The sequence below is a fragment of the Xenopus laevis genome, chromosome 9_10L (assembly GCF_017654675.1).
Source record: "Xenopus laevis strain J_2021 chromosome 9_10L, Xenopus_laevis_v10.1, whole genome shotgun sequence".
In the NCBI taxonomy this organism is placed as follows: Eukaryota; Metazoa; Chordata; class Amphibia; order Anura; family Pipidae; genus Xenopus; species Xenopus laevis.
Genome location: NC_054387.1, coordinates 93,557,335 through 93,580,379, shown reverse-complemented (window position 1 = coordinate 93,580,379; position 23,045 = coordinate 93,557,335). Strand labels below are relative to the sequence as shown.

Sequence of the window (23,045 nt, the reverse complement as noted above, 5' to 3'; positions counted from 1 at the left end):
AATTGGTTGCTATAGGTCTTTAAGTAAGTAGCAAACTTAAGACTATATTAACCCCATAGTATGCCAAACACTGCTCCTCTAATTAGTGAGCAACTGGCATGGCTTGAACACTTGGAGCTCAAATTTTCATCATTGCAGTAAAAACTAAAATATCCTTATAGTATTTTACCTGCAAATTACTGATCAAAACTAATTGCTAAATGGTTGCTAGAGGGAACTGTGCACCAAAAGCTATGTCTCTGACATATTTACATAGATTTCTGGTCTTAATCAGTGCTTCAGAGGTACCGTAATATCGTACTTCAAATTTATATTTATTCATTACATTTGAAAAGTCTTTGGAATCAAACTATTATTTTTTTATATTTCAGGGTACAAGGGGTGCTAATGGACTTGTTGGACTGGCTGGACCAATAGTAAGTTGGAGTTTAAGTTTTTTGTTATAAAACATAAGGCATTTTTCAAAACGGAAACTCACTTAACATTATGTTATGTTTCTAGAATAAAATATTTTTATTCCAGGACAAATGCTATTTTGAACAGATAAATTGGGTTAAATGAGATATTTAATGGAGAACTAAAGCTTAACTAAAGAAGTAGGCTAGAAATGTTATACATTATGTTTTGTGCTTCAGTACCAGCCCATGGCAATCACATCCCTTTAGCAGGAAAGATCTGTGTCTCTGAAGATGCCCCAGTAGCCCCCCATCTTCTTTTTCTGCTGATTCAATGCACATGCTCTGTGCTGCTGTCACTTACTGAGCTTAGGGACCCACTCACATTATACAGTACACATAGAATATAAATGTCATAATATAAGACTGATTAGTAATTAATACAGATAATTAATACATGGCAGCACAGAAACCATCTTATATTACAGGGCAACCTCATTTTTCTGCTTGATAATTTGTGACAACCCCCAAGTTTAGCTTCTCAACAGCTGCTCAGAGCCCACTGAGCATGTGAGTGTCGCAGACACTTTCCAAGATGGTGACCCCCTGTGACAAGTTTGAAGTCCTGGATCATTGCTGCTATTAATAAACTGAAACTTTAGGCTGGTGCAATAAGTTTAGTATATTAAATATGGCAATTTTAGGGTTTAGTTTTCCTTTAAAGTATGGAACTGCATGGTCCATTCACTTGATAAAGTAGTTTCAGGACATTGTAGAGTCAGGAGGCAACACCACTTTATAATATAGGGTAGAGTTAATAAATACTTTTGCATCATTCACTGGAGCTCCACCCCATATAAAAAGCACTTGGGAAAAGCTAAGCTTTAAAATCTGCCACAAAGAACAGAATGCAGCATCAGGAATGAAGCACAAGTTAGTGGAAAGGAGAAGTCATGTCTGTGTGCCTCCCCCCCACCCACCCATTTTGGATAGAGCATTGCCTGCCACATGTATCATTCTGTTCAAGGGCCTAGCTTCAAGTGTCTGTGCTCCGAAGCACAGAGGCTCATTTACAAATGGTTAGGCACCACTTCTGGAGCTCTAAGGACTGCAAAATCAAAGCCCTTTGAACCCCATGACCCAATAGAGTTTCAGCATTACCAATGAACCGAAATAACTAGTGAAAAAGTACAGAGCTTTTGGTATTTCAATAAGACAATCCCATAGGCAAAAACAAAAATTTATTATACATTTTTGTAATGTAGGTATGAGGTAGCAGAAAGCGTGTTTATTTTAACATGTGCATAAAAAGTGTTTGGTGACTTTTATATGTTTTATCTAATAGGGCCCTCTTGGGTTGAGTGGTGCACCTGGATTTCCTGGTATCCCTGGTATGAAGGTAATATTTGCCATTCTGATCTTTTCTCTATGTAATCTTGTTTTTCATTTTAGCAGAAGTTTTTGAACTCAAAATAATTATACTTCTTAGAAGACTCATTCTTTAAATATCCCAGAATGAATAGATTATGGATGTATGAAGCAAAGTTCTGTGTATATTAATTATTTCATTTTAAAATACAGTTAAAACAGATTATATACAAAATACATTTGAAACCTCATTTAGCTGTATGACTCTGTATTTCTTTGCTGTTTGGTGCACAGTTAAAATCTGGACTTTAACCTCATACTGCTGTGCTAGCATGTAGGTCAGCCATAAAGATGGGTCCTTTTGTAATAGTATGGGATCTGTTTTCTGGAAACCCGTTATCTAGAAAGAGTTTTTTTTTCAAAACACACAACTTCTAAATATTAGCATTTCATATTAGTTTTTGCATTCTGTCACTAGGTGGAGCTAAAGCAAATTACATTACTGTAAATGCTCCAGACATCGTGATATTAATCATTCTCAGCATTTAAGTAACTACCCTCTACATTATTTTATCTGGTTTCCTTAAAGGAACAGTAACATCAAAAAATGAAAGTGTTTTAAAGTAATACAAAGATAATACAGTAAAACTGGTGTGTTTGCTTCAGAAACATTACTATTTTTTATATAAATAAGCTGCTGTGTATAGGGGCAGCCATTCAAAGGAGAAAAAGGCTAAGGATACACAGGCGATAGCAGAAAAGCTCTGTAGAACATAATGGTGTTATCTGTTATCCACAATTTAACTTGTGCCATATAGCCTTTTTTCAGTTTTCACCATTGCTACACAGCAGCTTGTTTATATGAACTATAGTAGTGTTTCTGAAGCAACCACATCCGTTTTACCAGTGCAGGGCAACACTACATGATATTTTCATTACTTTAAAACACTTTCAGTTTTTGGTGTTACTGTTCCTTTTCCTCTATCAGACAGCGATTTTTTTCTAAAAGCAGAACATACATGAGATCTACCTAATTTTCAAGAGAAGCAATACTGTATATAATAGATTTAGGGCACATTTAGGGGCAGATTTATTAAGGGTTGAATAATAAATTCTAATTCTAATTTAAGATTTATTTTTGTGGTGTCAAAATTTTAATCCCCCAATTTGAATGTTAATTCGAATGTAAGATTTATCACACTCGACAATGGAAACAGTTCCAATTAGAATATTCGCCACCTAAAACCTGCCAAGTTCATTTACAAGTCAATGGCAGATCTGTTGAACCATTTGAATATATCAATTGCCTTCCTGACATTCAAGCTTTTTTCGGAGGCAAAACTCAATTAGAATTTGATTCAAATTTCTGGGTTGGGACTATTCGATTGAATATTAGACGTTCTAATTTTTCTTAAATAACCTCCCATTTGAGTTGTGAGTATAATCGAATTTATTAGAATAAAAAAAAAAATCCACATAAATTCGAAATTCGACCTTTGATAAATCTGCCCATTAAAGTAATCCACAAGTGGTTCAAACACTTGTCATTGTCTTTAAAAACTCTTATCTTGCAGTTAACAAGTGGTGCAATAAAAATATGAGGAAGACAAAAAAAAATAAAACATACCAAGGTGCAATTACAAAAACGTATTAAAGGTGCATTCACTCAGTTATCGTGTTTAATCATGTTTAAAACTTCTAAAGGATGCTTGGGAACGTGTCTATACAGATTGTTAATAATGAAACCCTGTTGGGTAACTTAACACAATGGACTAATTAAAATAGAAGTCTGTTGTTGCTCTCGCCAGCAGTACAGACTGTGCACATATTATGTAAAAAGACTCATTTATATTTATTCTACAACTGAATGATATGAAGGTATGTTTGTCCCAGTCTCAGCTAATACTTATCTAAGCAGGTATTATTACTGAAATCTGAAAAAAAAGTCAACAATAACTTTTTTGGTCTCCAGCAACTAATATTGACTTCTAGAAACAGGGGCGCTTGTTAGATCCATAAACCTAGTGGCATTTTATCACCTAGATAAGGAAAATACAGACACTCTAGAAATTACACAAATTCCTCCATTTCACTTGAAGTGGCTGGGCTACTTTATTCTAACGCAGATTGAATCAGACAGACGAAGACTGCCTTAATCTATACTAACTGAAGTAGTTACTGCTAGTATGTTAATTAGTACGGGTATAGGGCTTGTTATCCAGAATGCTTGGGACCTGGGGTTTTCCCAGTAAGGTGTCTTTCCGTAATCGGGATCTTCATACTTTGTCTACTAAAAATTAATTTAAACAGTAAATATAACCCAATAGGATTGTTTGCCACCAATATGGATTACTTATATTTTAGTTGGGATCAAGTACAAGGTACTGTCTTATTGTTACAGAGAAAAAGGAAATAATTCATAAGTAAGAACTTGCTGGATAATGGCTATCCAGATAACAGATCAACATTCATTTAATATGCAGGTGCTAATTTATTTCCTGGAGAGAAAATTGTGTTTGGATTTGAACCAGCAAACACCCTTTGCTCTATCTTTAATTAGATTACAAGTCTCAGATTGAATTAAACAATTGAAGTTTTAAATGGTGTGTAGTGAGTTTATTTCTCATGCTTTCTTGGCTTTAGAATTAAATAGCTTTTTGTATACTAAACTAAAACACATAACTAAACTAAAACACATAATAAAGGTCAAAGGGAGAATTCCCAATGGCTGCATAAAGAACATTTCTGTAAAAACTCCAAATATGAAGAAAGAATACCAATACTACTTATTTATTTCAAAATATAACTCACAACTGTCCAAAGCACGTATTATTGACACGAAACTCTCCTTCTAATTCCAATAAAACTAAAATTAAAACAAACAAAACCAATTCTAGGCTAAACCCTAGAGTATACTGATCATTGATATCATTCATATCTGATTAACCATGTTAAGACAACCACAGTTTCTCATGCAGTCCTGGTAATCTACTTTTACAGAATTTGACTGTACACATGGATGAGCAAATTGCATAGTCCACAGGCCAACCAAACTGCAAAAAGCAGGTGGTAGGGATTCCTGCCATTCCATATCAGGCTATAACCTCCCACCCACAGATGAGGGTAGTACAGAAATGCAAAGAAATAAAAACAATACAATAAAAGTAGAGATATTGCACATGCCATGGTAACTGAAAGATTTGAAGAAATGTATTGTACTGTAAAGGTATAGTACCTGTTATCCAGAATGCTTGGGACCTGAGGTTTTTTTCCCGCATCCACGCTTCCGGTTTACTCTAATAGACCTGCGCTGACCTGCCCCACCGATGATGTCACTAAAGGGGCGGGACAAGCAGGCGCAGCGTCTATAAAAGACGAACCCGGAAGTTGGAAGCAACTATAGAGCAGAAGAGATCAACCCGCACCCACCCGCGAAGAAGCGTGTGAGGTCGGCCCGAACCCGCCCGACCCGCGGGTAAATCCTCTAATCACTAATTCAGAGCTACCTAAATACCTTTATTTTTATGTAGAACATATTACATGCCTTTAAAATGCATGCTTATTATTTTATAAATATAAAAAAATGACAATTATATTCATTTTTGCAAAAAATTTATGATTTATTTTTCTACACCGAATTACATTTTTGTCCTGATTAGTCTTATTACACTATAAATGCTTTGTACTTTTTTGACTTTCTCAAGTTTCTTGCTGGTTAACAAAGTAACAGCAACACTATGAACTCTTCTTTATCCTAGGGTGAAGCTGGTCCAACTGGGGCTCGAGGGCCTGAAGGTCCACAAGGATCAAGAGGTGAAAACGGACATCAAGGACCTGCTGGTTCACAGGGACTTCCAGTACGTTGGTTCTAATTGTGCCACCGGTTCTTTTTAGCACAATAACTTTAAACACCAGCCGATGAGGCCCATTTATTTTTAACAGGTTTTATAGTTGTTTCTTTTTTTTTGCTTCATATGAAAAATAGAAGATGGACTCCTCCACTTATTTTTGTTTCAGCATTAAATGTACCATATAGTTTCCCTCAAAATAGTAATGGACCGTATCGAACAATTATTATAGAAAAGTGCTTGAAAACTGTAAGTTCATATAAAGATCATATTATTCTATATAAACAATTACATTTCATGCATCTGGATTTTGCATAGACCACAAGGGACATGGGTAGATGAATCTACTTTGCAAAATGACTCATTTTCAAATCACATTGTTTCTAGGGCACTGTAGGAACTGATGGGGCTTCTGGAGCAAAAGGACCAACTGTAAGTAACTGGAAGTTATCTGTAGGTTTTATATGTTTGATGATGGAAAACAAAATCACAGTTGATTCTTTTGTAGGGGGTCCCTGGAGTTGCTGGAGCACCTGGACTTTTAGGCCCACCTGGATCTCCTGGACCTCAAGGAAGCACCGGAGCACCGGGTATCAGAGGCTCTGCGGTAATTATTAACTCTTTAACATACATGTTTATGTATGAAGGATTCCAACAATAGTTTGTCTGTTTTTTACATAATCGGTGTCAAGGAAGTTTCTTCCCAGATGAAATTATTTCTTCTGTATATTCATACCAGAGATGACTAATACAGCCATCCAGCTGTTGTCTCCCAACAACAGCTGAAAAGCTACAGGACGATCACATCTCATTGAAAATGAGAGATGTTACAGAATGTTAATTTTTAAAAAGTTATAATTTTGGGGGGGGGGGAAATTTATCATAGATCAAATTGGAAATCTTGCAAGTTTCCTGCAACTTCTAGACATTTGAACTAGTGGGGAATTTTGATTGAAAAAATCAAACTGGATGATTGTTTTTATCAATTTCACAGGTCGGTTGGGTTAATTGAATCAAATGGCTTAACTGTCTATTGTCCATAGCCTTCAGATATTCTATATCGCTGACTGAATTTGAACTTAAGCAGCCACTTGAAACGTTTTCAGTAGGGATGCACCGAATCCAGGATTCGGTTCGGGATTCGGCCAGGATTCGGCCTTTATCAGCAGGATTCGGATTCGGCCGAATCCTTCTGCCCAGCCGAACCGAATACGAATCCTAATGGGGCGGGGAGGGCAATCGCGTGACTTTTTGTCACAAAACAAGGAAGTAAAAAATGTTTTCCCCTTCCAACCCCTAATTTGCATATACAAATTAGGGTTCGGATTCGGTTCGGTATTCGGCCGAATCTTTCACGAAGGATTCGGGGGTTCGGCCGAATCCAAAATAGTGGATTCGGTGCATCCCTAGTTTTCAGGATACTTCAGTCCAGTTGCATTAGACTTGTTGTTAACTAGACTTGTTGTTAACTAGATACTGTATACAGTATCTCAGACCCTCATAAGAGACTGATCTGAGATATTGAATCCCAGATATTGAATCCCATAGTAGGCTAACAGCCTACTGTTTGAAGTTTTTTCCTGTTCATTAGATTAATATTGGCTGATATGAAACTGGATGTGCTTTACATGTTGCTCATTTTTTATTTTTGTTATATGAATTGCTTAGAATTACAGAGATGCAGACCAACCTGTTCATATTATGCTTTCCCTTCCTAATATTTAAATTGGCAAGGCAACTGCCTCTTTAGTCATGCAATCCTGTGCCACCTTGACCTATGTAGGGGCCATTAAAATAATTATGTGCAGACAGGGAGCAAATTGCAAAAAATAGGCAACATCCACCATGTTTTTTATTTCACTTTTCACACTGCCCTGCGCATGTATGAATTGCTGCAGGTCTCTGTGCTTCAAAAAGTGCAGAGGCAGGCGTAAGCAGCAATGAGGCCCTGTGTTTATTGCATGCCAGGTCGTAAGGACAGAACTGCCTTTCACCTGCCGACCCCTGTGCCCCATGTGCCGGGATAGAACTGCCAGAGCCTGGATAGAACTGCAGTTTAAATGAGCACTAAGAGACATGCCTATGCACCCCTTATTGTTCTTGTGCTGGTGTCTAAGCAGATGACCCCTTATATGTGCTTTAATGACTGAACTTGAGTATTTTTAACATGGTATATTTAGAATCAACAAGCAAGTAATAAAATCTAGACCTTTGCATTTTGATTTTTCTTATTTTACAGGGTGATCCAGGAGTATCAGGCTTCAAAGGAGAAGCTGGGCCCAAAGGAGAACCTGTAAGTAATGTTTAACAATTAGACCTTACATGTAACATTCATTAGAATTTAAAAAAGAAAACAACATTTAGCTATTGTACAGATATGTGTTTCGGTTCCACCGTATCTTGAAACAAGGTTACTTTAGTCCACTGAACTGAGCACCCTAAAGAATAACAGCATATACAAACACACACTGTCAGTTCTGATGCTTCTTCAGTCCAGGCTAGGGTTGCCGCATTTTTTAAGTAGAATTACCAGCCATCAGGGGGGGTGGTGACAAAAAAAGGACCCTGTAGAAGAAATCATTCCATGTTTCCTTGCTTATCTGGTTCCTTGACAGACTTGTACTAGAAAGCTTTCTGTATTTCATTATCATTTAAATTAACTCTATTAAACTTTGTAAAAAAAAAAACAACAACAAAAAAACCCCACTAATATTTGAAGTGGTGGTAAAGCCTTCAGTGCCTCCCGTTGATTTAAACAGAACCTGGCATACAGCACTGCTGATGGTGTTTCTAATGCTGTAGAGCATTTTCATGCCACGAACCTCAAGTAATTGGGGTGTCTGGTCCTTTCTATTAATATCAAGATGAGGCAACAGAATTGGTGTGGAACATTTCTTAACTTTCTAAAATGTTCTTAAATATTTTTTACTAACGACAAGATTGATATTTATAACAGGGTCCACATGGTCCTCAAGGTGCAACAGGCCCACTAGGTGAAGAAGGAAAAAGAGGTCCTCGTGGAGACACAGGCAGTGTGGGACAACCTGGACCAATTGGTGAAAGGGTAAGAAACAGATTATACATAAATGGAAATCACAAACATTTACAAACCTAGGTGCAAACTTGCACTATGCCTGTTGGCAATAGCAACCACTTAGCAATTAGTTTTGATAGTGACAATCTATGTTCATAAATAAGCTGCCAATGTACTGTTATATACAGTGGTGTAACTAGATATTACTGGGCCCCACAGCAAATTATTTTTCAGGCTCCCAAAATGTCTATTTCTATTAAAATTGTATATGAATTTTGGCCTCATAGGGCCCCTATACCTCCTGGCCCCGCTGCTTCCTCTGTAATTTTGCCTTTGGTTATATATGGTAGAATGGCAAGAGGAGTTTTTGCTTGACTTCCAAATCGCATGCTAGTTTAGGGTTTCACAATTGGGTATTTTGGTTCCATTGCATTTTTTCCATGCTTACTTTTTTTTTTTATTTTGCAATCCCGTTAAAAATACGATTGTAAACAAAAAGCGTGTAAAAATTGCAATTGATGCTAAAAATGGGATTGTGACAAAGAACACAACCATTTTTTTTAACATCAATATACACCATGTCCTTAGCCAAAAGTTAACCTAGTCTGTTGCAAAATCATTTCAGTCTACTTCAAAAAATACATATTTTCTAATTTTTTTCCCCAATGTTAAGCACCAGCTGATAATTGATTTATTTTTACCCTATCTCCATCTCTTTCACAGCTGCAGCCTAATAGGGAGCAGTTAACTGTTGTGGTGGGGTTGGGGGTTACCTGACGATTAGTCATTTGTTTTACTTTATTCTCCATCTTGCACATTTGCTATTTTCAATTTAATTTTCATTTTATAACCCGGAACATTGATCATTCGTAATTAAAAGAGCAGGCAAAACATATTTTAAAGGAGAACTAAGCCCTTGAAACAAATGTGAGTAGAAATGCTGTATTTTAGACATAGTCAGATCTATCAGTTGACGACCTTACAAATAAATTGTTAAGTAAATAAAGAACTGTAAGAAAAAATGCTAAAGATATTTTTGTGAAAGAGCTATATTAAAAAGTCACACACAAACACAATGCATTCAATATGTAATAATTGCAGCTGTTCCCCTTTAGGGCAATGACAGAATGCTCTTTATTCAAATCATGTAACTGAGTGGAAAAACCATTCGAGGCATTTTAACAGAGAATGCACTGCTGGAAATGGCACAGTTTGGTTTTTCAGAATGATGTTGGCAGCAAACTTTCAATTGGTCATTATTTTGTGTGTGTCTGTTTTCCTGTTTGTTTTAATCATTTTCATTTTGTGTAGCACTTCAACTTCAGTTAATGATTCTTTCAACCACCCTAGGACCTCCACCACTATTATATTAATTCTAGACAAATTTAATTTTATAGCATTCTTCTGTTGGTTCTGTATATAATATGCATGTATTTGACTAAAATGTGGAATGTCTTAGCCAGCTGTTCATCCTATCATAATTTATCTTTTTATGATCAGTAATTTGCAGTTTTTAAATGTATTTTACTGTAGGGTGCTCCTGGTAACCGCGGTTTTCCTGGATCAGATGGATTGCCTGGACCAAAGGTAATATATAACAAACGTATTGACTTTGAATGTAAAATGCTTTTTACAATAAAGACTAAGACATTTTTAAGTTAATGATTCTTTTTTAATCAACAACACACAGGGAGCACAAGGAGAAAGAGGAATTGCAGGAACTTCAGGTCCTAAAGGAGCAAATGGAGATCCGGGACGCCTTGGTGAACCTGGCCTTCCTGGTGCAAGGGTAAGAAATTAAAATGTGAAGTTTTTATCAGTGTCGTCTTGGGCGCGGCCCACTTTCCAAAATTTTTCCTCTCTCTCTCGTTACTCACTCTATTTATTCTCATAACCATACCTCCCAACTGTCCCATTTTTAGAGGGACAGTCACTCTTTTGACAGCTCAACCCACAGTCCCTCGTTTGTACTGGAAAGTCCAGTTTTTCTCTGCACTGAACAGCCAGAAAAAGAAACAAAGTTTATAACTTAATTGGCTTTTGGCAGAGAGCCCAGAACAGCCACAGCAGCAGATAAGATACTTTTGTAACAATTTCGAGATAAGCAAACAAGTAATTGTAACAATTTAACATAACAGGTCCCTTGGGGAAAGTTAGACTCACAGCTTTAAGGGCAATTCACCTTCATTAGCAAAACTGTAATAACTGAAAAAAACCACAGAAATATATTCAAACCTGCCAAATTTTGTAAAATGAGCATGGTAATTATTTTACCAAAATGTTGGGAGGTATGTCTTAACCACTGCTCCTTAGATATTATCATATATTCTTCCCTCCATGTTTTCTCTTTGTTGTCATCTACTGTAGAACTGGGGTATGGTCATAGTATAAACAGTGCACATAGTAGGTCAGAAGGAAGGCCCACTGATACCGTGGCACTCTGGGAGTTTTCCTAGTATCCCAGAGGGTCAGCCCAACAGTTTTTTATGGCAATTCTATAGTTTTTCCAAAGTAAACAGTAGCAGGCCACATAGTATTGGTGCACTTCTCCCTGCAATTCAGGTCTGCTTATTCTTCACTCACTCCCCAGTGAAAATCTCCATTTGCTGCCTCTTTAGCTCCTCTCCCAAGTTGCTACTGAGGCACAGGCCTCCTCTGCTTTATTATTATTTATTTATTCTTGTTTTTGCAGCGTATCTCATTGTTGAACATGTTCTGTTATGAATCTATTTCAGGGTTTAACTGGAAATCCTGGCGTTCAAGGCCCTGAAGGCAAACTCGGACCATTGGTAAGCTGTCGAGCCTGTGAATTGAATAAAACTATTTTTAGATGCAAAAATAAGAGTCATTTTGAGCTGTTTGCTAACAAAATGTTGTTAAATATATTCTGTTTTGATGCTGCCAATAGGAGCTTCCCTTCCACTTTGCAGCAGTTACATTAACATTTATTAACAAATACATTTTCAATAGTCTACTTAAAGAAAATATAAACCCAATTATAGCATTTACTAGATTAAATTTCTAAGCAAATTTCCAATATATATATATATATATATATATATATATATATATATATATATATATATATACACCAAACAGATCCGTACTCTCCTATATATATATATACATATATGAAAGAAAAAGCTCCCACTCACAGGACTTATCAAAAAACAAAAAAGGTGTTTATTCAGGTAACAATAACCACTAACATTTCGGCTTGCACTCAAGCCTTTTGAGCCTTTTGAATAAACACCTTTTTTGTTTTTTGATAGGCTTGAGTGCAAGCCGAAACGTTAGTGGTTATTGTTACCTGAATAAACACCTTTTGCAAGCTTTTTCTTTCTTCTACCTAAATTTTGGGCTTATTGCACCCAGGCAACTGCGACTGATTGACGTGTTGTGCCGGCTTCCAGACTACTATATATATATATATATATATATATATATATATATATATATATATATATATATATATATATATATATATATATATATACACACACACACAGTGGTTTTAAATGTAGTTGTTGATATCTCCTAGTCTCGGCCCTGGGGGTTATGACTTTTCAGAGGATGTAGTAGAAGCCAGCTGACTACCAAATTTTAAATAGCTTTAAAACCATTAACATATTTTTCATAATTAATGTGTATTAAATAATTGCTTTAAATTACATGCCCTATTATCATGTTACTAAAAAAAATTTATAAAGATAAAAAAAATATTTTGCAGGGAGCTCCTGGAGAAGATGGTCGTCCTGGCCAACCTGGCCCAATTGGAATACGTGGTGAACCTGGCAGTATGGGACCTGCTGGTCCAAAAGGCCACAGTGTAAGATACTGTGCAATAATGTTAACTTTAAGATATGAATTTCTTATTTTTCATATAAATTTTTTTTTTTTTTTTTCTGATAGGGTGATCCGGGAAAGCCAGGTGAACAAGGCAATGCTGGAGTTCCAGGTCAAAGAGTAAGTTTAATTTATTATGGCTACATATGTTCAGTTCGTGAAGGTCTTTTTTTTAACCAATATTCTCATTTTCATTAATAGGGAGCTCCTGGAAAAGATGGTGAAGTTGGTCCTTCTGGCCCTACAGGCCCTTCAGTAAGTTGGCAAACATGTATGTTTTAAAAAGCATTGTAGGTGTCATAACATACATCAGTATCATTCAGAGCATAGAAGTGATCAAACATTTTTATTTATCTGCTCAAATTATTGTTATTGTACAATGTGCATTAGTACAGAAACCAAAAACTTAGTCTAAAAAATCTTCTATGTATCTTGCTGGCAGATTAAATAAATAATGCATTGAATAAATTGGTTTTATTATTTTCAAGGGTTACATCACAATTTTCAGTACTTTTTTCAGTTTTCACTTTTTTCAGTTACTTTGTATTTTTTATTTTATTATTTTATTACAATATTTCTAAATTGTGCAGGTTAACATTTAGATTTAGTTGGGCCTAGTGGCTAAAGGTTCTGCTGAAAGATCTTTTAAATAATTTGTAACATTGTAACAAATTGTATATCAGCCATGTTTGCTGAGCTGCTATTGGAAAACACAAAAGGGGAAACAAATATTCTTAAAACATAAATTGCACATAAATGGCAACATTGAAAACAAATTTGTAGGGTAGTCTTAGAAAATAACAAATTTTGTGAGGGTGAAAGTTTGGTCAAAACTCTCAAATTCGAATTGTGAATTATCCAAACCCGATTTGAGTTTTAATTCGAATTTCAAGATTTATCATACTCTGGCCCTTTAAGAACTCAAATTCGACTATTCGCCACTTTAGACCTGCGGAATTGGTGTATAAGTCAATGGGAGAGATCCAGGGATCAATTTGGTGATGTCTGCAGCCTTCCTGACATTCGAGTTTTTTTCAGAGAAAAAACTCGAATCAAGTTTTTTTAAATTCAATTCGAGTTTTACTCATTCAAATTGAATTCGATTAAGGTTGATTTTATTAGTAAATTTAGATTGGTTGAAATTGAAGTTTATGGGAGTTTATCGGAGTTTTAAAAAACTCACATGAATTTGAAATTTGACCCTTGATAAATGTGCCTCAAAATATGAGTGCAAAATATAAAAGTAAGATAATGTGTTTTATTTTGTTTAATTAGGGCCCAGCAGGAGAAAGAGGAGAACAAGGTCCTCCAGGTCCAACTGGATTTCAGGTATTTCATTATCAAGGGCCAACATTGTAATGCCCTAACACTTAGTGGTGATGATAGTTACTGCTCATTCAGAAATATCAACCATTTTAATATTTATCAATTGCATAGGAAGGTAATAGTCATATAGGTGATATTTCTTGAACTACAACCCCCATTGAACAGAATGATGTTTAACTGCTTAAGGCAGTCAAAAACAATCTCAATGACTCGGGCATCTTCTTTGATAAATTTGTCAATTCCGTATTGACAAATATTAACTTGGCGGTGCTTTCTAAATAAATAATTATGATGATCAGTGTAGTGAAAAGTAAGGCTAAACAATGATAAAAAGCTTTCATTGTTTCAAGTAGCACACAAATAGACAGCTATCATGATGTTACTGAATTCCGAAATGGGGCAGTCTACATACAAAATGCCTCTTTCAATTCATTTGTTTGTAACTATATGACTGGATGTCACTAGGGTACTTCAGTTGGCAGGGATTACTCATGTAACTCAACTTCTATAAAGCACAACAAACCTTAAAAATAAACTTTAGGATTCCACTAACTCCATATATTTAACTTTGTCTAGTACCATCAAATACAAGTGTTTGTAATTTTTGATTTTATATAGGGCACATTTTCATCTGATCGGATCTTTGAGGCTAGAATTTCTAAGAAAAAACAAAAAACTTTATATATAGAAGATAGATATATAGAAAGGTGTAAGAATTTAAATTTCTGCCCTATCTTTGCCAAAGTCTTCAATCACATTCTTATCTATGGATGGTGCAGGTTTTACTGCTCTTTATTACAAATTATAGTATGAATTAAAGCTTTGCAAATAGAAAATTATTTCTGTTTGTCATATGATGTATATTTCTTTTTAATTAAAGGGTTTACCAGGTCCACCAGGGCCTCCAGGAGAAACTGGAAAGCACGGTGATGAGGTGAGTTCTAAGCATCATACCATAAAATGGCCAATACCAATTGTTATCGATAAGATGAAGTATTGAAAACGGATTCATGGTTTTATATTCCATGTACAAGCAGGAATCTTGTAGAATCTGAAATTTTGATATTTCATTTGGATATACAAACCAGATCTAACGTTTCTTGCTGGGTTTTCTGGCAAAAATATTTGTACTAAAAGTAACAATAGGTTTATTACTTTTAAACACATTTTAAAGTAAGAGGCAGATTATAAAGGTTTGGTATGGATTGATCCATCACAATTTAGGTTTTAAAAAAGCAAATAAGGAATGTGAGTAATTCAGAGTAATTTAATTCAGTAGGTATTTTAATTGAATTTCATTTTTAGCAGTCGGCTTGGAAAGCTCATCCGTGTTTCAGTTTGAACAATACTAATGCTGATTAAATCAACTGATTAAATAAAATCTGTTCCTATATTGCTTTACAAATCCCGGGTACGCAATGCAGAAAGAATTCTTACCATAATTCTTTAGTATGAGTTTCAGAAAGGATCAGTTTTTTTTAACCACGCATGTACTTAGCGGTGATATTTATGGAACATGTTGGATTTGTATGGGCATTACGAGGGCATTACTATGTCCTTAAAGACTTCCTAATACAGGAATTAAGTACATGGCTCCTTGAAAGATGTACTGCGTCTTGTGCTAGAAGTCCCAACAAATATGCATCTTACACAAAGTGCAAAGTACATAGCATTAAATAGATGCAAGTCAATGGAGCCCTAAGTGGTACTAGAACATGTGACTATCCAATATTTAGACTTTTTATTTTCCATATCTTACTTGACTTCATTATCAAGGGGGAAGTGTTTGCCACTTGTTATTACATTTTGCCACACACGGACCCCAGACATTAAGTACAAAATAATGCAGTCTAATCTAATATATTTCAATTTAATGCAATACATCTGAGATGGAATAAAATAAAGCTTTAGTTTGCATCATGTTTTAACATCATGAATTTGTTTTGTGTCACAGACTGACTATGGGAACATTTGGATCCCAGCTCTCTCAGTCTGTCTTTTATTAAGTTGATAGTTAAAGCTATTGTTCATCTTTCCCAGTGATCATTCCATACATTCCTATTCCCATGACCAGTCCATTTCCCAAGGCAATAAATAAGCCATGGTCAATCGTAATTGGGAATAGACAATACCTCAGGGCAAGTTGCATTCCTTAAGCTGATCATACCAATGAGCTGTTTTTCAACGTCCTAACAACCAAGCACTGTTTGGCTGAGCAAGTCTAAATATATGATGGGTAAACTCTTACCCCTACTATTATAGTATTATTCATAAAATAATGAATCGTACATTCAATTAAAGCAGACAACAAATGGTGTTAAGTTAATTGAGATTTTTTCACTTTTATTTACCTATATTTACATTCTAATTACATATAATTGTTCAAAACAATTGCATGCTAAAAATACAGTTGTATATAAGTGAATATAACATTGTATTTTATTTCGGATAACAGGGTGTCCCGGGGGATCCTGGAGCTGCAGGCCCACTTGGCCCTAGAGTAAGTTTCTTATTGTACCTTAAGAAGCTGAATTATGATAAATATCTTGATTGAGATCCTAGATATTTAGAGTTTTTTTTTGTTTTTGTTTTTAGGGAGAGCGTGGTAATCCAGGGGAAAGAGGAGAACCTGGAGCCTCAGGATTAGCGGGGGAAAAGGGTATGGCTGGAGGCCATGGACCTGATGGACCAAAGGTAACTTACATTTTTCCTGTGTCTTCACACTGACACTTTTAAGAAGATACATATGCATACAAATTTGTATACATGCAAACATATAATACATGTTAATAATAGTAGGACTATTAACAATTTATAACATTTAACAGCAGGAAAAACACAGCTTCCCCCTATGCATTCATACTGGATGCAGCAGAAGGTTGCCTGCAGTGGTGTTACCAGGGACCTGGGTGCAAAAACTGCCCAGGACAAACGCTGTGCATGCACTCTTACCTTTGGACTTGCTTGTAGTGTGTGCAGCGACTCTGGCAGACTCTACTAGGGGTGCAGCCTTGATGCAGCTTTACCGAACTCTTCAGCAGAAATATGTATTCTGAAATGCCCAGTGAAGATTTAGACAGAATGTTACATAGTTTTAGCCATAGAAACAGTTTTCAATACTCTGCCCTTCAGTTTCTTTTATTTCAATTATAATTTTAGATTATTTCCTAAGCAATATTTTTACATTTTATTGTATCTATAAATGATTGATAATATTGACATCATAGATTAAACTGGATTATAAAATCACATATATGTTTATTGTTTTTCTAGGGAAGCCCAGGTCCATCTGGAACTCCTGGTGATGTTGGACCACCTGGCCTACAAGGCATGCCTGGAGAGAGAGGTATAGCTGGCACATCTGGGCCAAAAGGAGATAGGGTATGTCTGATTATTTATCCATCCGTATGCATTACAAAACATGTGTAGTTCTGAAGACTGAGTGACCATATTTTGCTTTCTTATACAGGGAGGTGTTGGAGAAAAAGGGTCTGAAGGTACAGCTGGCAATGATGGTGCAAGAGTAAGTAAAATGACATCAGAATTCAGCCTTGGGCAAGCAATTATAATTATAATTATAGATTTAAATAATATTTACTTTTTTCCTCTTTTTGCATGTATTATAGTAAAGTAATGTAATTAAAGTATTTCAAACAGAATATTTAAATGTGTATTAGATTTACATTTTAATAATGACATTGTAAAGAAATGAAAAACCATCCTGTTTTACATTAGTTTTCTGAATTTCAGTTACCCCCCATACACAATAAAAGACAGTAAGTTTACCTAGGTGCAGGAACCAATACAACCAATAATATGTTTGGTTTTCAACAAAATGACCAGTAAATGCTACTTTCTGCTTGGTTGCTATAGGTTTCTGGACCTGGGCTAACAATATTCTTCATTACATAACATCAACCGAGTATTATTATGTACTTATTTTACTGCTTTTCTTTTTATACAGTTGGAGGCTAATGGATAATTTAGTTTACAAAGAGACTAATGTACCCCATATTGTAAAATCTAAGATAATATCAGTCAATATAAGTCACCAAGGATTTCCATAACCATGTAAATACATTTATACAGGTCATGGAACTCCAAGGTGAGGAAATACATTATGTATTATAATACACAAGTTTCAATGAGTAATGTGACTCAAATTGCATCGCTAAGCAACTGATGACATCACTAAGCACTGTTTATAAGTATATTGTTTACAGGATATCCATGGTCTTATGTATTATACATTTATAATACACAGTACACAGTCTATACAGTATATCCTTATAAACTGTGCTTAGTGATTTCACTTGTTATAATTAGTGCTTTGTGATGTCACATGGGTCGTATATTTAATTGAAATGTGTTTATTATATACAAAAATGGATCCCCTGTTTAAAAATATGAGGATGTTTGAAGTTACCTCTATGACCTGTATAAAAGCCTTTATATGGTCATTGAGCTCCTTGGTGATCTTTAATATGTTTATATTTTTATGATATAGAAAACATTTTGTATAGAAATTTTACTTCTTTATTTCACAAGAATTGTATTGTATTTGTATTGAAATGTATATGAGTAATTTTGAGATGCTGCAAAGTCTATCACTCAGAGTGAATTTCCTTGTTCGTAGTTCAGGACATATGTGAATTAAGGATCAAAACCAACATTTGTTACGTTAAGAAACAATGCAGATGATTTTCTTTACGTTTATTTTTTTGCTGCTCAGGTATTTTGATTAAATTATTATTTTATTGGCACATACATGCAATATTGGAATGCAGTGAAAAGCAATATAAGCATGCTTGCATTTCATTAAAATATTTCCTCAGGAGTTGTAAGTGCCGTAACATCTTATTCTACATTTTATTATGTTTAGGGACTGCCTGGCCCTCTGGGTCCTCCTGGATCTGCAGGTCCATCTGGGGAGAAGGTATGAATAATAATGGTCAAATGGCTGCATCTTAGCCAGTCAACCACAGTAAGTTTGATTAATTGTTGTACTTTTCTTAGGGTGAGCCTGGGCCACGAGGAGCTATAGGTCCTGTGGGTTCACGTGGGACTCCAGTGAGTATTTTCATTTTTTACATTTTCTCTTCATCGATGTTTGTAAAATAAAAAGGAAATATAGATTTTCAGTTTGTTTGATCAATATATGCCTGCCAATTATATATATATATATATATATATATATATATATATATATATATATATATATATATATATATATATATATATATATATATATATATATGGTAAGGCATATATATTAGCTTAAGGCACAAAATGTTCCAATGTCCTTAATATATTGATAATGGGTTATTGTTATGAATGGGATAATGAGCGCAGAGGACTCTTGTATTTGTCTATGTGTATTTTGTGGTCACAACCTCATTGCACCCCCGCTCAATGTTTTTAAAAATTGGTAATGAGCACAACTTTCCCTTATTTGTTATAATTTATACAGGAGCAGTGGCCAGCTCCATGTAGTAGCCCCTACCGTTCCTAGCTATAGTCAGGTGATCCCACTGGTGGCCAATAAAGGGCAACCAAGTTTGTTTGGAAGTTTTACTTTGAAAACAGCAAGTAAATTGCAGGTAAAACTTAGTCCCTTTGTAAAATGTATAATGAAGCAATAGAATTCTTAATGAATCAGATGAAAATTGAGCATAGGACTGACCAGATATGGGATGACTTTGACGTAGTTGGCCAGCTTAAATATTTTGCAATATATGGACAAACAATCCCTGTTTTGTTTAAAGGGTAAGACCTTTTTAGTAGATTAAGGCACAAAATGTTCCTTAATATATTGATATATTGATAATGGGTTGAGTGCAGAGGATCTCTTGTATTTATATATATAATGTTTAATATATTGGTGTTTTTTAAATAGTGACAATCTTTCTTTTTATATGTAGACAGTTGCAATGCCATGTAGCTCTGTTATACCTAAATAATAAACTTTTTAAACTCTGGCCACAGAAAAGGATAACATTGAATTGTCCCAAATTGTTGGCATTATATATTAACTTGTATACTATAACTAATATTCTAGATTATCTTTTCAATTTCTTAGGGTTCCAGAGGAGAAAATGGCCCAACTGGCCCTGTTGGATTTGCTGGCCCACCAGTAAGTATACATTATCAGTAGCTGCCAAGTAATTGGAATTACCTGATGACTTTAATATTTTATTTTTCCTCTACACTCATTTTGGTGTCTAAGTGTGTCTGGTAGGTAGGAGTCCATGTGCTGTGTACCCTGATGTACACATGTTGGGTACCTAATGAAAAAGAATGATAAATAAATAATTTTACAAGGAATCTAAAACAAAGACAATCAGAAATGGCAGGTTGAAAAGCAAGTCAATATAAATGACCAGTGGTGAGGGCAGCAGGCTGAGAAGCAGGTTCATGATTAGGCTAAAGCTCAGGGCAGGCGGCAGACAGCAAAAGTCTATGAAACAATGTTAAGGTCAGGACAGACAGCAAGCAATAACAAATTGTTTTTCCAAATGAGGGGTCAAAACCAGGAGATATGTAGAAGCATGCCTTAGTTTTGGGTCTATTACTTATCCCTAGTTATACCCCATTTCTTGGTATGCTAATCAAATAAAATCTTTGGGTTATACTATAGCCTCCATTGGATTTTCACTTAAATCTATTCTTTGATCCCTGGACTCTTGCCTCACATAACCTGTGTTTGTAACTTATCTTTCTGCGGTTATGCACGGGAACACTTCGCATTATTTCAAACTTCGCCTTATTAAATCTAAATTTGTAACTGTCAGGACCAGAACTAGTGGTAGGCAGCATAGGTGAATTCCTTAATTCATTCCATTCAGAAAAAGATGAAATGTCAGTCCATGCTCTTATCATTTAATTTGATGCTGTTCAAACATGTATTTCATTTATTAAATGCCACTCCTCTATGTTGACCATTTGCTACTATAGTATTTTACTGCCTACCATTGCTTTACAGGTGTATTATTTCCCATGGGAAAACCCCCTCTCCCTGCCTTGTTCAACAGCTGTTTGTAGAAGTAATTTTAGCAAAAGTCAAGCTGTATTAGCATTCTGAAGTTGATGAGCTCTACTTGCTAACAGACTTGCTGCACATACATCATTTATACACACTTCACTCTTGCCAAACAATTAAAAAGATCTGATCTCCTAAAAAATGTTCTACACACACAGACATATGCAATCATCAAAAATTCTACATGTCGGAGCTGGCAATGGCATGTTCAGTCAAAAAAAAATGCTCAAGTGCCAGCATCTTCCAAGTTTTCCCTTTTCATATGAATGAGATGAGGCAGTGGTGGTTTTGTGCTCTTATTCCACCATCTGAATTACATTGGCAGAAAATATACCTCGTGCCATGAGCCTAAAAGTTAACTAAAAGTCAGCATACATATCATTATTCCTAGGGCCCTGATGGACAACCTGGTGTGAAAGGAGAACCTGGTGAGCCGGGTCAAAAAGGTGATGCTGGATCTCCAGGTCCACAGGGACTTGCTGGATCTCATGGTCCACCTGTGAGTATGAAATAATATAAATCTCATAGTAAGCCAAGATGAAAACGCCACAGAAAATGTAGTTATAATTTAGGTAATTATGGAGGTGCTAAAGTTTTCTTTGTTAATTTTTTTTATAGTCCTTGTTTGAGGAGGGATTTAGTGCTTAATATGTCATTGTAGGATAAATATGATTATGAAAACATCAGTATGATTTAAATACATACTGCATCTAAATTGCATACAGTTTATGCTTTGGTGAATGGGAGGCGTTAACATCTTATTATCTTACATAATATTTCATCGGTAAAGTGCGGTTTTATGTTTCCTAATCTTTCCTTGTAAATGCCTTTGTAAATATAAATTATTTGACATTTATTGCCCTATCATATTATCTATTTGTATGACATTTATTTCTAATATACCATAATTTTGTAATGGCGTCACCTACTGTTATTATTAGTTTGGTGTACAGTATGTGTAGATTTTAGAGTTGCTAAACTTGTTTAACTTTTGAACATTAATCTATAGCAGTTTTTTGCATTGGACTATTATATATATGTAAGTACTTTAAGTAATTTTATGTCCTAATATTTAGGGACCTAATGGTGTTCCTGGACTTAAAGGTGGCAGAGGAACTCAAGGACCCCCGGTATGTAGAAAGTCAATACATCCCTCTAACATGACAATATCTCCTTTTGTAAAGTTTGAATACATTGATATTCATCATTGATGTATACATGTCAGTGATGTACACTTACATATATAACTGCTTTTTGTGCTGCTAAACTGAGGTTTCTAAGTATGTTTATTTTAATTCTGTTTTGATTTGATTTTACTGTATTTTTAGGGTGCAACTGGGTTCCCTGGTTCTGCTGGTAGAGTTGGGCCTCCAGGTTCAGCAGTAAGTAAATCTCATCACATATATTTTTAATGTCCTGAGAGTGTTTGTACATTTTTATCCATGCGCATATTTTAGAGAACTATACAAAATACTTGAAACCTAGGATCTTCCGGATGAGATACCTTTATGTAATATGGAGCAAAGTACCTTAATCCTAAAAAACATATGAATATTAAAAAAACAAAACAAAACATAAAATACCCAATAAAGTTATTTGCTTTCAGAATTGGTTTATGCTGACACAGTGTGAGATTACTTTTTGCCCATAACACACTGTAATTAATTCTGAAGGGCAGTGCAGGTTGTTTTTTCAAATCTAGAAAGGGTAATTCTGGTCCCCATGACATCCCAAGGCAGCCTGTACGACATTGCCCCCCTCAAGCCTGTGCTTAACATTTTTGTGGTCCTACAGGAGCGGAAGTGGCCACATTCCTAATTCAGAGAGTGCATTTGTCTGCATAGCCAGACAATTATCTGGTTAAACATATGGAATTTCAGTTGTTAAAGTTAGCCTGCTCTGTTTCTTTAAAAATCCATCTCTAATATTGCTGTGTTATAAGTTTCATCATATATTAAACTTTGGTAGTATGCTTGAGATTGCTGGTTGCTGAGTTGTAATCTAGCAATGCTTGAGTGGACACTTAAGAAAGTAGCACTTTTTAAAGGGATTCTGTCACGGAGAAATATGTTTTTATCAATACGCTGTTTTAAGTAAATAGTGCTGCTCCAGCAGACTTCTGCACTGAAATCTGTTTTTCAAAAAATCAAACAGATTTTTTTACATTTAATTCTATAGTCTGATATGTG

General features: G+C 35.2%; 1 protein-coding gene across 1 annotated transcript in view; it reads left to right on the top strand.

The window, feature by feature from the left end:
- Window positions 1–23,045, top strand: part of col5a2.L (collagen, type V, alpha 2 L homeolog) — a 99,106-nt gene that overhangs the window by 63,236 nt on the left and 12,825 nt on the right. Inside the window, exons 17-41 of the mRNA XM_018236217.2 lie at window positions 372–416; window positions 1,741–1,794; window positions 5,522–5,620; window positions 5,999–6,043; window positions 6,120–6,218; window positions 7,851–7,904; window positions 8,568–8,675; window positions 10,179–10,232; window positions 10,336–10,434; window positions 11,381–11,434; window positions 12,376–12,474; window positions 12,558–12,611; window positions 12,693–12,746; window positions 13,767–13,820; window positions 14,698–14,751; window positions 16,273–16,317; window positions 16,413–16,511; window positions 17,091–17,198; window positions 17,287–17,340; window positions 18,700–18,753; window positions 18,834–18,887; window positions 19,897–19,950; window positions 21,248–21,355; window positions 21,933–21,986; window positions 22,185–22,238. Coding sequence (XP_018091706.1) covers window positions 372–416; window positions 1,741–1,794; window positions 5,522–5,620; window positions 5,999–6,043; window positions 6,120–6,218; window positions 7,851–7,904; window positions 8,568–8,675; window positions 10,179–10,232; window positions 10,336–10,434; window positions 11,381–11,434; window positions 12,376–12,474; window positions 12,558–12,611; window positions 12,693–12,746; window positions 13,767–13,820; window positions 14,698–14,751; window positions 16,273–16,317; window positions 16,413–16,511; window positions 17,091–17,198; window positions 17,287–17,340; window positions 18,700–18,753; window positions 18,834–18,887; window positions 19,897–19,950; window positions 21,248–21,355; window positions 21,933–21,986; window positions 22,185–22,238 — 1,710 coding nt within the window. The remainder of the gene's footprint in view (window positions 1–371; window positions 417–1,740; window positions 1,795–5,521; window positions 5,621–5,998; window positions 6,044–6,119; window positions 6,219–7,850; window positions 7,905–8,567; window positions 8,676–10,178; window positions 10,233–10,335; window positions 10,435–11,380; window positions 11,435–12,375; window positions 12,475–12,557; window positions 12,612–12,692; window positions 12,747–13,766; window positions 13,821–14,697; window positions 14,752–16,272; window positions 16,318–16,412; window positions 16,512–17,090; window positions 17,199–17,286; window positions 17,341–18,699; window positions 18,754–18,833; window positions 18,888–19,896; window positions 19,951–21,247; window positions 21,356–21,932; window positions 21,987–22,184; window positions 22,239–23,045) is intronic.